General features: G+C 31.5%; 1 protein-coding gene across 3 annotated transcripts in view; it reads right to left on the minus strand.

The window, feature by feature from the left end:
- Positions 1–12,327, minus strand: part of Elk (Eag-like K[+] channel) — a 40,393-nt gene that overhangs the window by 7,846 nt on the left and 20,220 nt on the right. For 2 of the 3 annotated variants that reach the window (XM_083090973.1, XM_083090972.1), the window contains exons 3-11: positions 12,064–12,297; positions 9,593–9,724; positions 8,151–8,278; positions 7,537–7,765; positions 4,515–4,678; positions 2,925–3,138; positions 906–1,085; positions 473–672; positions 49–298 (exon numbers count right to left, since the gene is read on the minus strand). In XM_083090973.1, the coding sequence (XP_082947099.1) occupies positions 49–298; positions 473–672; positions 906–1,085; positions 2,925–3,138; positions 4,515–4,678; positions 7,537–7,765; positions 8,151–8,278; positions 9,593–9,724; positions 12,064–12,297 (1,731 nt within the window). The remainder of the gene's footprint in view (positions 1–48; positions 299–472; positions 673–905; positions 1,086–2,924; positions 3,139–4,514; positions 4,679–7,536; positions 7,766–8,150; positions 8,279–9,592; positions 9,725–12,063; positions 12,298–12,327) is intronic. The other variant, XM_083090974.1, reaches the window with a different exon arrangement.

The raw sequence follows: 12,327 nt of genomic DNA on the forward strand, positions 1-12,327 counted from the left end.
ATTAATTATGAGAAATTAATCCTGTTAATTATGCTTGCTATGATTTACCTAAAATTGCGACCACCATGTCATTTTGCACAACTTCCATGGATCCGTTACACAGATAATAGATGTATGAGAGCGCGTCTCCTTTATGAATGAGAAATTCGCCGGGAGCGCAAAAGTTGTTTCTAATATGGAGGGAGAGTAGCTTTAGACATCCCTGAGAGGCGGTTTCAAATATCGGTAAACTTAAAATCTCACGATGAAGATGCATCGAAACATCTCCTCGCAATTCCTCGGGAAATTGTTTAAGGGTCTGCACAAGAATTATTTTGTTTTGCAATAATAAACAATTATCGTACAAGTTTTAAATTACTTTTTATCACAGTTTATAATAATACAACATTTTAAATTTATTCCAATATATGTTATAATATATTAATTATATATTATATAGAGAAGATCTGATCGAAAGAAGAATAGATTTTACCTCGTGTATATCAATGCCGTGATTTAGCGACCAAATAGTCTGAAAATAATCCTGCATTCGCTGTTTGAGCTCTTCCGGGATCTGATGTAACACCAGAAAATCTTTAAGATCTCGTAATTTTGTTTGATACAGAGATCTTCTAGAGTACATTCTCTGAATAATTGCAGTAACGTTACCGAATACGACGGCATGCATAAGAGCTGCAACGCAAATCGCATGTATAATATAACTCAATATAATCAAATATATTTAATGTTCGTGAGATAAAGCTAGCAATCATGTATTATGTATCATGTATTATGTATCGAAATACCATGAAAAGAGATAATCTTCAATTAATTAGCATATGGCAAAATTTACTTTATCATCAATACATCAATGCATTATATAAATAACGTGCGTTAACTCATTATATTAGTAAAACGAGACTTACCGCCAATCAACATTGTGCAAATAGAAAAGAATTTTTCCGAGAATGTATTTGCCGAAACATTTCCGAACCCTACGGAAGTTAAACTACTACAAGTGAAGTATAATGCCGTTATATAGCTTTCTGTATGCGTAACGTTTTGTACAGATATTTTCAACCTCTCAGCCAGAGTATGTATCCAACCTAGAACAGATTACAATTTCAATGTTTTAGTTTAATCTGTAATACTCTAGACTGTTGAAAACTCTCTATATTTATAAAGGTATAGTACTAACATATTTTTATATAACTTAATAAAAATATTATCTGGCTGTGTATAATTATTAAAATTTGTACTTTTCTGTTATAACTCTTCCTAACTTATTAACTTTTCTATTATATACTTATTTTTATAAAATATAAAATTAGAATGTTTTTACAGAATTTTTTTTCTATTTCTATTTTTATTTTAGAAGACAGTTCTTTCCTAGAAAAGTTTTCTCAACAACTATCGAGAAGCAATCTTCCTACAAATTTTATGCATGAGCTTTCGTATCGATAGGATCATTTCTATGGTTACAAATCAACTCGCGCGATCTTGTATGGAATATAGAAAGAAACATGATTTCTTAAGACAGTAGTTGATAGTGTGGAAGAATTCTTATAGATCACTATGATCGCTTTTAAATTAATTTCTATGTACATAGGCACGTGCTTCTCGAAAGCAATCTAATTACTTTTACAGCATGTTGTACATTTCTGACTTTTCGATATGAATATCATATGTACGTAAAATATGTATCTATATAAAATTTTGTGATTGTATTAAATGATATACTAAAATTGTTATACGGAATAAAGATAGAAAAAGTCGATCATTTCAAATATTTAGATTATACATTGAAGATAAATATAATGCAACAAATAAAAATATTTAAAAAACGATTAAAAGGCTATGAAATAAATCTAGAATGTAGAAAAGCAAAAAAAATTTGTCGGGGACTGTAAGAGAAGGATATGTTTACTATTCAATAAAGAATATCTTAATGTACGGAGTAGAGATTTGGAGATGGAAGGAACATGAAACAATGAAAAGGGCCAGAATAAATTTATAAAAGAGACATTAGGATTAAATTGGAACACCAGATTATAATGTCAAGGAATAAAAAGGCAGTTGTTGAAAATAGAAACAGATAGAAGAGAAATTAGATTTAAGAAAAAAATTGGAGAGAAATCGAACAATAATACAGAAAAAATGTTTTAGGAAAATAAAAAAAATAATGAAACTAAAAACAGATGGGAGACAGATAGAGAAATGTATTTTCATAGGAATGGAATATATATATATGGGATAGAAATTAAAAGATTAAAAGAAGAAAAAAGGAATGGTTCGAAGTAATATATAAATTCTCTAAAAGAGATGTAGAGACTGAAAAATATATATGATATAAGACTGATGTAAAAGTTATAAGATAGAGGAATTCCTCTTGAAATACTTCAAAAAGAAACAGAAAGTTTTCAGTCAACAGAAAGAAAAATTTTCGAAAAATCATTTAGATGTAAAAGTTCCGTAATAAATTTTGTCATAAACGGAAAAAAGATAAATATAGAATATATTTGAATCAAAATATTAAAAAATATTTAACAACAAATTGTACACTGAAAATAAGAAAGAATACAAGAATAAATCAAGTCTTCGGGCAGAAAGAGACTCAATAAAGAAAATTGTAAGGGCGAGAAAAGAGAATAAGACCAAAGAAAATCTAGAAAATAGACTTAGGCGAGAAAGAAAATAAGTTCAAAGAAATAATTTAAAATCTTGTACAATTATTATAAAAAGCTAACTATCAAATTAACTTATTAGATAAAGATTAATTAGGCTAAGAGGCATTACTATGTCAATCTTATATTCTATATACATGTCACTATTATACTGTAAACACTGAGAAATTGATTTATTTAATAGAAAAAAAACTTTTTTCAAATCAAAAGACAGGAAACAGGTAAATATCTATCTACTAAAATTATTCTGGAAAAACTCACCTAAGTCCCAATCTTTATCATTTCGCAATCTCTCCTTTTCAGCGATGACATACCAGATACAAGCTAACCAATGCGCGACCAAAATGAAAAAAAGCATTAGCATTGTTAATATTACCGCGCTATATTGCGAATATCTATCCATCTTTTGTAATAGACGCGCGAGTCTCAGTAATCTTGTGAGTTTCACTAAATGGATATTACTGTGAGCTGTGTCCTGTAACAAAAATCAATAAGGAAAAAATGCGTAACAGATAACACAGGTCTACAAGGTTTTGTTGTTGGGCAGCTGGGGGTCATTTCCGAAGTAATTTTCTGCGTAGAATCCGAATCCGAGGTCAGAATTGGCCCATTACGTCAAGATTTTGAGATATTTGAGGTTATATACTTGAAAAATGGCTTTTTGGGCTACTTTAGAGGTTATGTACAGGACGCACAAAATTTTTTAGCTCTTTTCTTCTAATTGCATCATTTAGTACTCTTTCCCTTTAAAATGAGCTGTCGAATGGTCATCTACGATTTTTCCTTGCAAAGTTACGGCCATTTTAAGATGACATGATGAATTCCAAACCCTGCGCCGTTATAGCCCAACAACTTCATGAGCATTCACATTAAACCTGTAAACTTTGAACTATAAACCCGAAAACTTGGACTGAAAACTGTATATATGGGTTGATTCGTAATCAGCGACCCCAAAAACCCATATATACAGTTTTCAGTCCAGGTTTTCGGGTTTATAGTTCAAAGTTTACAGGTTTAATGTGAATGCTCATGAGGTTGTTGGGCTATAACGGCGCAGGGTTTGGAATTCATCATGTCATCTTAAAATGGCCGTAACTTTGCAAGGAAAAATCGTAGATGACCATTCGACAGCTCATTTTGAAGGGAAAGAGTAGTACTAAATGATGCAATTAGAAGAAAAGAGCTAAAAAAATTTGTGCGTCCTGTACATAACCCCATAAGTAGCCCAAAAAGCCATTTTTCGAGTATATAACCTCAAATATCTCAAAATCCTGACGTGATTGGCCAATTCTGACCTCGGATTCGGATTCTACGCAGAAAATTACTTCGGAAATGATCCCCAGCTGCCCAACAATAATCATGACCCCATTTTTTGTAGACCTGTGTAATCGATACCGATTATGTTAGAATTAATATTTTATTGAAATTTAATAATATATTAATCCTGATATGTAAGGTATTGATTTTCTATTACATATGGGCAGAATTAATTAGCTCAGCCTCTCTTCGTTGGGTCCATGCCTAGCGGAAATTCGAAATTGGTAATTACCACAAAACTGATATTAGGATGCATATAATACATACTGAAGCGCCGCTCTATGCGTTAGATTTCTCCGGGCTCCTGATTCAAATAATCCAATTTACGTCTTGCGCTAGCATCTTTTTTCGATTTTATTATTAAAACATTTAAATTAATAATTGGAAAACGCTATAAAGTTTTGAAACTAATCTTTCGAGGAAGATTGCGAATTAAATTTTAGAAGAGAACTTACTGTATATTAGACTCCACTTTCTGTAAGAAGTTAATGGACTAGCCCATAAATCTATCTGTAAGCGGATGAAAATACGAACCTCGCCGCTGTAAACGTCTGAAGCGTAGAGAAAATCAAACGGCAATGCAGCTACGAGATCAACAAAGAACCAGCCTTTCACGTAGTTGACGGCGATGCTTCTGCTATTGCTGACGACTTCACCCTTTCTACTCACGTACGTTGTTCTAAAGTTCAAAAGGATATCTGTGGAAGAATAATGGAGTATACATTCGCAATGAACACAATCTTTCGAATAATCGAAATCTTTCAGGAGCGCGAGGCAATATCTAACTGAAATAGTTCGAACACATTTTTAAAAAATTGTCTTGCAACTATAGTAATTTCTTAGACGCGAAAAAAATAATTAAGGTAGATAAATGATTAGCAAATACTGTGACATCGCATATGTTTTGTATTTAATCAATTTAGATGATAAACACAGGATTTATTATATCTGAACTGTCTGAATAAAATTTAGAAAAAAATGTTTCTATAATGTTGTCCATCTTGAGGCTAATTATACTTGTTATAAAGTTTGATTGTGCTGCACAAAACCGTTTCCCACAAAGATGGTTTTATCTAGTAAGGAATTCACATTTATTTTATTTCAATGTAGTGATTAATATTTGATAATAGAATCTAAATTTACCAAAAGATATTAGAATTGCCGAGAGTTGCTGCTACAAATTCTATAAGCAATGTTTTAATAGATAAAATAAATAAACGATAAATTTTAATATTTTACATTGATCTAATTCACTAGATGTCAACAAGAAATTTTTTTAAATCCATATAAAATGTCGAAAATTAACACAGAAGGAACAAACAGATTTTAATTCAAGCATTTTATAATTGCAATTGCGATTTTTCGATGAGAGACTCTTCGTTTGCTGGGAGTATCGCTAAACTGTATCCGTTTATAAAAAATTGTCAATTAAGTACTTTTTCATCGAATAGTAGATATTGATCCCGACGAGGCGTGACAATAATCGTAATTGTGGAGTCTGTGTCTATACACCATCTAACTAAATCTCAAGCGAAGAGGTGAAACTGGCTTTTCTGCTTGTTGTCCTGCCGAGTTTCTGTTCGCGCAAACGTATCAAGCAGCTGAACGAAACTTTGGCTTTGTGCAATGAATACCTTTTAATCCCGTTTGCAAATTAGATTTTAGCCGCAAATTCGCGTTCCACGTCCACTTATCTAAAACCTCATTTAAAAGTTGCAGATTGTTGATATTTTATATATTATCCGTCGATACGCGCGAAATATCGCTATTCATTGAGTCCCTACATTAGTTCTAATATGTTAAAACTTGCTGCGGAAATTCAAAATGTATTTTGAAGCGTAGGTTGATAGTAAATATAAAAAGTTTATTTTTATTTATATAATGCGGGCAATTTTTTATACAAATTTTATTTATCTCGTTTAATTTGACGACAGCGCAATTTTGTTTGACAGTTAAAAATCAATACTGGACTGAGAGCATATTGAAAACGCTTGTGTTGTTTATTTATTGAAGTTCAACACAATATAGTATCCACGATTAATATTGCGGAACTGCTTATATCAACGTTCCAGAATGCTGTGTGGCCTGCAGACTAGCCTCAATATCGCGAACAATTGAAAAAAAGTGTAATCAAAGGCTCGGCATTATAATCCCATTGTCAAACGATTTTCCAAAAGCAAAAGCTCTTTCTCTCTCTCTCTCCCTTCTTTTTCATCATTATTAAATTTCCTTAATTGACATATTTCGTTAACTTTCTTTTAAATATAATCGAAATGTAACAGTAACCTTGCTCGCCTAATTGATTCGAAACATGTGAGTTGCTTTGTCGGTACCTACATCTTTTTAACGCATCGTTACCTAATTGAAAAGATTTTACGGAAAATACATTCAGAGAATTTCGTTTGGATATCACGATGTAAATCAATTGTTATAGGGATTTCTAGTGTTCCTGTGGAGAGAGAGACTGCCGACAATTGAATCGAATACCACTGCCTTTATAACGCAAAATAGAGCAAAAAAGAGAGGGTGGCTGATCGCTTCTCTTGGCTTAACGAGCTCCACGTGTTGCCAATTGAAAGGAAGATTTTCTCTTCGTTTCCTTTTCGGAAACATTATTCCAAAATAACGAGAGCAAATGATGTCTCTTAGGAAACGATGTCTCTTAGGAGATAATTACATTCCAAATCTTGATTTGTTCATTTATTTGCTTATTTATATGTGCTTTCTTCTCTTATGTAATTGCTTATAATATGCAATGTTAAATTATAATTTTAATGCATATATGTATATTATATATATGTGTAAATTATACATATACAGGGTGTATAAAAAGTACCGGGACGGTGAAATATCTCGAAAACTAAGCATTTCAGAAAAAAATGTTTCAGATAAAAGTTGTAGGATTTCAAAAGATCTATTTATTGGCGCTATGAGTTTAACCTTGGGTGGCGTCGCCAAGGTCAGAGCAAGGTCACCTAGAATTTTTTAAATGGGACCCCCTAATTTTTATTACATATTCTTGTAGCTCATCTCGAGAGCTTTCCAAAACACTATAATTAAGTTAGTTCTCATTAAGTACTTTCCGAGTTATGAGGCTTGAAATCATTTCTTAATTTTACATAAACCGTAAAATATCTTGTAAAATATTCATTTTTCGATTATCTTACCTCGATACTTTTATGTACAAAACAATAAGAGGAATCAATTGGTGTAAAGAAAACACATAGTTATTTTTAAGAAAAAATATGTAATTGTTAATTGCAAAAGTACCGTCCCGGTACTTTTTATACACCCTGTACATTATATGTATTCACATAATTTGCCGATGTTAAATCGATATCGGGAGAGTAAGAAACTAATTAATGTCTTAATAATTGATTCGTTCATCAGCGTGTCGGAATAAGAACTTCAGCAATTCGCATGTCTTTTTTACATAGCAAACCCATTAACTTGACAAAACGATTTAAGCAAGAGTCTTTGTAGGACGAAGAGATAAAGTAAGAAAGATCTAAAAGGAACGAGAGAGGATCGAAAATTGGAGGTAGGGTATACTCACCGATAATGAAGAGCGCTTCGACGACGACGTCACTGACCATGGTAGGCCTATCGATGTTGATGAAGCTTGCGTTATAGGGAACGATTATTGCCACGTAAAAGGTCGCGATGAGAATCAGCCAGTCCCAGCAGGATTTGAAACCACCGTAATGACTAAGGATAAATTGCGACTTTTTGATCGCCGACGTTTTGTATTCTGGTAAAGGTAGTTCAGTTGAATGTAGAAGCGTCTAAAATAACGTAACGCAGAGTAAAAGGGTTAAAAAAGCTTTTATTTATACTAATTAATTTTTTGAATGCAAACTCTATCTTGGAAAATTAATATTTACAATAAAGTAATATTATTATGAATGCTAATTATTTGTGAAATACGAGCTTCTTCTACTGATACCCGCCTTTGTTGATAAACTTATACATATACATAATGTCATTCGCGAATAAACGTAATAATTATTAACTTGCAACATATAGCAAACGATGTATATTACTAGCGATAAATTCTCATTACATTTAATTGAATTAAAATTTGTTTATTGTTCGTTGCAGTTTGACTTGTCTTGTTTGTAAAAAACAAAAAAAATTAGTAGTAATTTTGAAGAAAATATATAAACGTACATTGTTTAGCTTAATTTTGTGCTTATTGTCCTGCTTGTAATGGCCTGACAGTTGATAAAGGACGGCGCGACTTCTTCGCCTACCGTAATTGGAAGGCGGTGCCTCAGGGTCAATATTGCCATTTGAGTCTGTGGAATTGTAAATTATGCTATTATTAGAGCAGAGAATATGCATATAATCACGTCAAAGCGTCCTGAAGGACAAAAATATCGCAAAAAAGATTGTAATTAAAAGAAATGTATATAAATGTATTTTACGAAAGCGTTTCTCGATGAAAACGTCTTCTTTTCCGAATCTTGATTATTTTAAAACGTTTGTAACTATGTGACATCGCGCAAGAGAAATTCGATACATAAATTTATAAAAAGCGATATATATATAATATGTACATATACAATGAAAATAAACAAAATTTTTGTTGCATAATAACATATCTTTCAATTGGTGAATTGCTCCGTGTTTTGTGGATATCTTGTGAGAAGTTTGTTACCGACTAATACAATCTATATAATTTTGCAATTAATTCATAAAAATCCAATTCGAGTACAATCATATTAATAACATTATAATGCAATAGAACACAAAGACTCTCTTAACAAGCGCGAATTAAAAGTTGCACGAGTTACCAAGACTAGTTTTGATATTGTCTTATCTTGCCTCGAAATTTAAGCTAAATCTAAAATCAAGAGATTAGATTTTTAATTTTTAGCTATCAAGACTAAGACATACATATATAAATAAATATATATATATTATTTATTTATTTATTTTGCATTTTGAGAATTAAACGAATAATATAAATAGTAATAAAAAATTACTTTAAATTATATTATAAAAATTATGTTAAATATATTACTTTAAACAATGTATTAGTTTAAATATATATTTATTATTTCAAACAAATTGTTCAATTGTTCAATAAATATTATTTTAAACAAATTATTAAATTGGATAAAAATCGTTATTAAAATCGAGACGAGACTACAAGACGAGATTTTTTTGCTATAAAGATTCACTCAAGACCAAGATGAGATTAAAGTTTTCGAAAATTTTCAAACCCCCCCCCTCCCAATACATATACATTTACGAATATGTGTATAATATTGTTCTGTCTTGAGGCTTGTGCAACAATCTAAACGAGATTAAGAATGAATATGAATTTTCCAATGTCATCAATTCGACCATTGATTGACGTTCGGCCACAAACTTCGATATTGCAATAACAATTTGTGCAGCGTGTTGCGTGATCGCGGTGCTCGAAGTTGTGAATCGTCAAAACGGCGTTGTGAGAGAAAGACGTAAAGGGCCAAATTCCTACCCATCCTGCGATGCAAATTCGAGTCGAATATATTTTGGCACGACGCAACGTGAGAACGCATCATTCCTCATTAAAATCGATCCACTTGCGATTTATTTAGCAGCGAAGCATGGTTAGAACTCACCACTATCGTGCAACTCACAGAGCTGAAGATTCTTGGTGTGCGTGATGTCTTTGTGCGAGGCCAGGAACAGAACGACGTCGCCTTTCTCGTTTTTTATCGGAACAATGTCGAGTAGGCAATCGAATGGACTTCCTGCAAGTCGAGAGGGACCGTTTATCGAAAGCAAGCGAAATCGAAATGATATGGTCAGTCGTTAATTTTAGAACAAATGTCTGTAGAGATGCGAAACGATGAATGCTTCGCTACTGACATGAAAAAGAAAGAGATAATAAGTTTTGATATTTGTATCCTATATATTATGTTTAACATATGCGCGTGCATAAAAAGAATAAAATGAGAAAAAAATCATGAATTACATCAATTTCATTTTTTACTAGGTTTATCATTTTTAAGTAATAAAAATGGCAAATAAGAGCTGAAACGCGATAATTAGACTGCAAGAAAAAATTTATATTAAAAAAATATATTATTATATAAAATATATATTCAATTTTAATTTTAAATAATATAACAATAATATTAGTACGGACGAGTCGCACCATTTTTAATCCATGTTCAGCATTTTATTTTTTAAAGCCAGATACTCTTTTCGAAGAATTACGAAAAGCACCAGGAAAAGCAGAGAAAAAGAATATTTGTTATACAACATATTTCCATTTTTTACATATAAAACACAGTAATTATACGATAGAAGAAAGAACGTTTTATTAAATGTTTCCCGGAACAATGGAATTATTACGAATATTGTGCGCATCAATGTGGTCTACAATAAGAATGTCATCGTATAGAAAAGGATTCTCATTGCCGTCACATTCCTTTTGACTCTTTATTTACGAGACATTCTTTTTGCAGAAACCAATTCATGTTTGGAGCTCTCATTTACGCTTATAACATATAGGATTTTTTATAAACGATAGTTCGGAATAATAATCTGATTTTTGAAAAAAATTATTGTAAATACACTTTTCGTAATGCATAATATCGAAAGAGTTTGCGCGAATCGACAATTAATTTATACGCAATCGCGCGACTAATGAAACAATTAAGTCAGTAGCCATCATCGGAGAAATAAATAAGGTCAAAGTAATGATACAAAGTACATTGCGGAAGGCGCGTCCCGATTAACTTTAACGTAGACTGATTTTTCTCGTTGCGCGAGAAAAAAGTGAAAAGTGCCAGTGGCGCTCAGACACGAGATTACTTCATTTAATTCTGAATGATGAGTTTTCTTTAAAAATATCGGGCTCTTTAATATTCGCTCAAGAAATTGATATGTTCCTTCATCATACTCGAAATATTCTTTAGATAAATTTTTTATATTCAGAGTGATTCACATAAAAAAAAAATAAATTATAATAAAATTAACATATTTTCTCTTTCCTTTGTCAAATTAATTAATTCTTATTAAAGTTGGAACAAGAAAAAAGAATATGACATTACAATACTTTTATTAGAAAGAATATGACATTACAATATTTTTATTAAAAGGAATATGACATTACAATATTTTTATTAGATCTAGATTTCAAGATGTAATATTTAATTGTTTTAATAAAATAAAATATTTAATTTAGTGACTTTTGCGAGATAATTTAATATTAAAGTTCGCGATGTTTCCCGATTAATTTCCATGTTTTTATCAGGCTCCAAGATATATTATTTTGGTGGGATAGAAACAAACAAGTCGTCTTTATGTATATTGATCGTGTAACTGAAATATTTGAATAATTTATGGTTTATTTTTTCTCCACATTTTCTCTATGCTGAGGGAAATACCATATAAAAATAACAATTATTTATATGAGAGAGATTAGACTCTCGCCATATTATAAGAATAACATTGATCGCACTTTCTTTCTTAACCAACCATGAAGATCTACTGCACATGAAGTACAGAAAATACCCAGGGCTTGTCTTGGTTTCCTACTTTACAACCGAAGTAATGGTGATATGCTGTCTTGATTAAGGGAGTAATTGCATGTTTCCGAGATGAAAAAGTCACTTCACCATACTCATAACAAAAATTGTCGACATATTTGCGGCATCTTGGAAATAAAATGTAAAACAAAGTAAAATGTTAAAAAATAACTTCACAAAAAGGAAAACAAATTTATGCTAGTTTAATAAATAATTTAGCTTCCATTTTAATCATATGTTTGGGCTCAGTATGATGTCAAATTCTTTAGAGTTAAAATTTCCTTGATAAAAATTGGATACGTCTCTAAAAGAAGCTGTGTCATGTAAATAAGAGCTAAGAATTTTAACTACCATATTCTTTTTTCTTATATAAAAAAATAATAATTTTTAGAGATGAAAATATTTTTCATGTTTATCAATGTTATTACATTCTTTATTTATATTACACAAAACTGCATGATACTACAATGTTTTTTCAGTTAATAATATGCTCTTCATTTGTGAATAATAGCTTTCCTTACATCCTAAAACACCGAAATGTATCTTAAACTCACCGTTCTTCTTGTAGAAGACAACTTCCATTTTCAATTCTGTCTTGCTCTCGAGGCTCTTGTCGATCATGGCCTTTTCTTCCTCCTTCGTTTCCGGCCCGTAGAGAAACTTGCAAGCGCAACCCTTCTGCATGATTTGCGCTCGCGCGAATCCTGTCAGTTCGCAGAATCCATCGGAGCAATAGACGATCGGATAGATCGACGGAACCTGCGCATTTCCCAGTACAAAGTTGCTGTCTGTAAACAGAAAGGAATGCAATTAATTGT

This window comes from Camponotus vicinus, unplaced genomic scaffold (genome assembly GCF_025532165.1).
Source record: "Camponotus vicinus isolate PSW18456_S1 unplaced genomic scaffold, iyCamVici1.0 SCAF_2, whole genome shotgun sequence".
Taxonomy (NCBI): Eukaryota; Metazoa; Arthropoda; class Insecta; order Hymenoptera; family Formicidae; genus Camponotus; species Camponotus vicinus.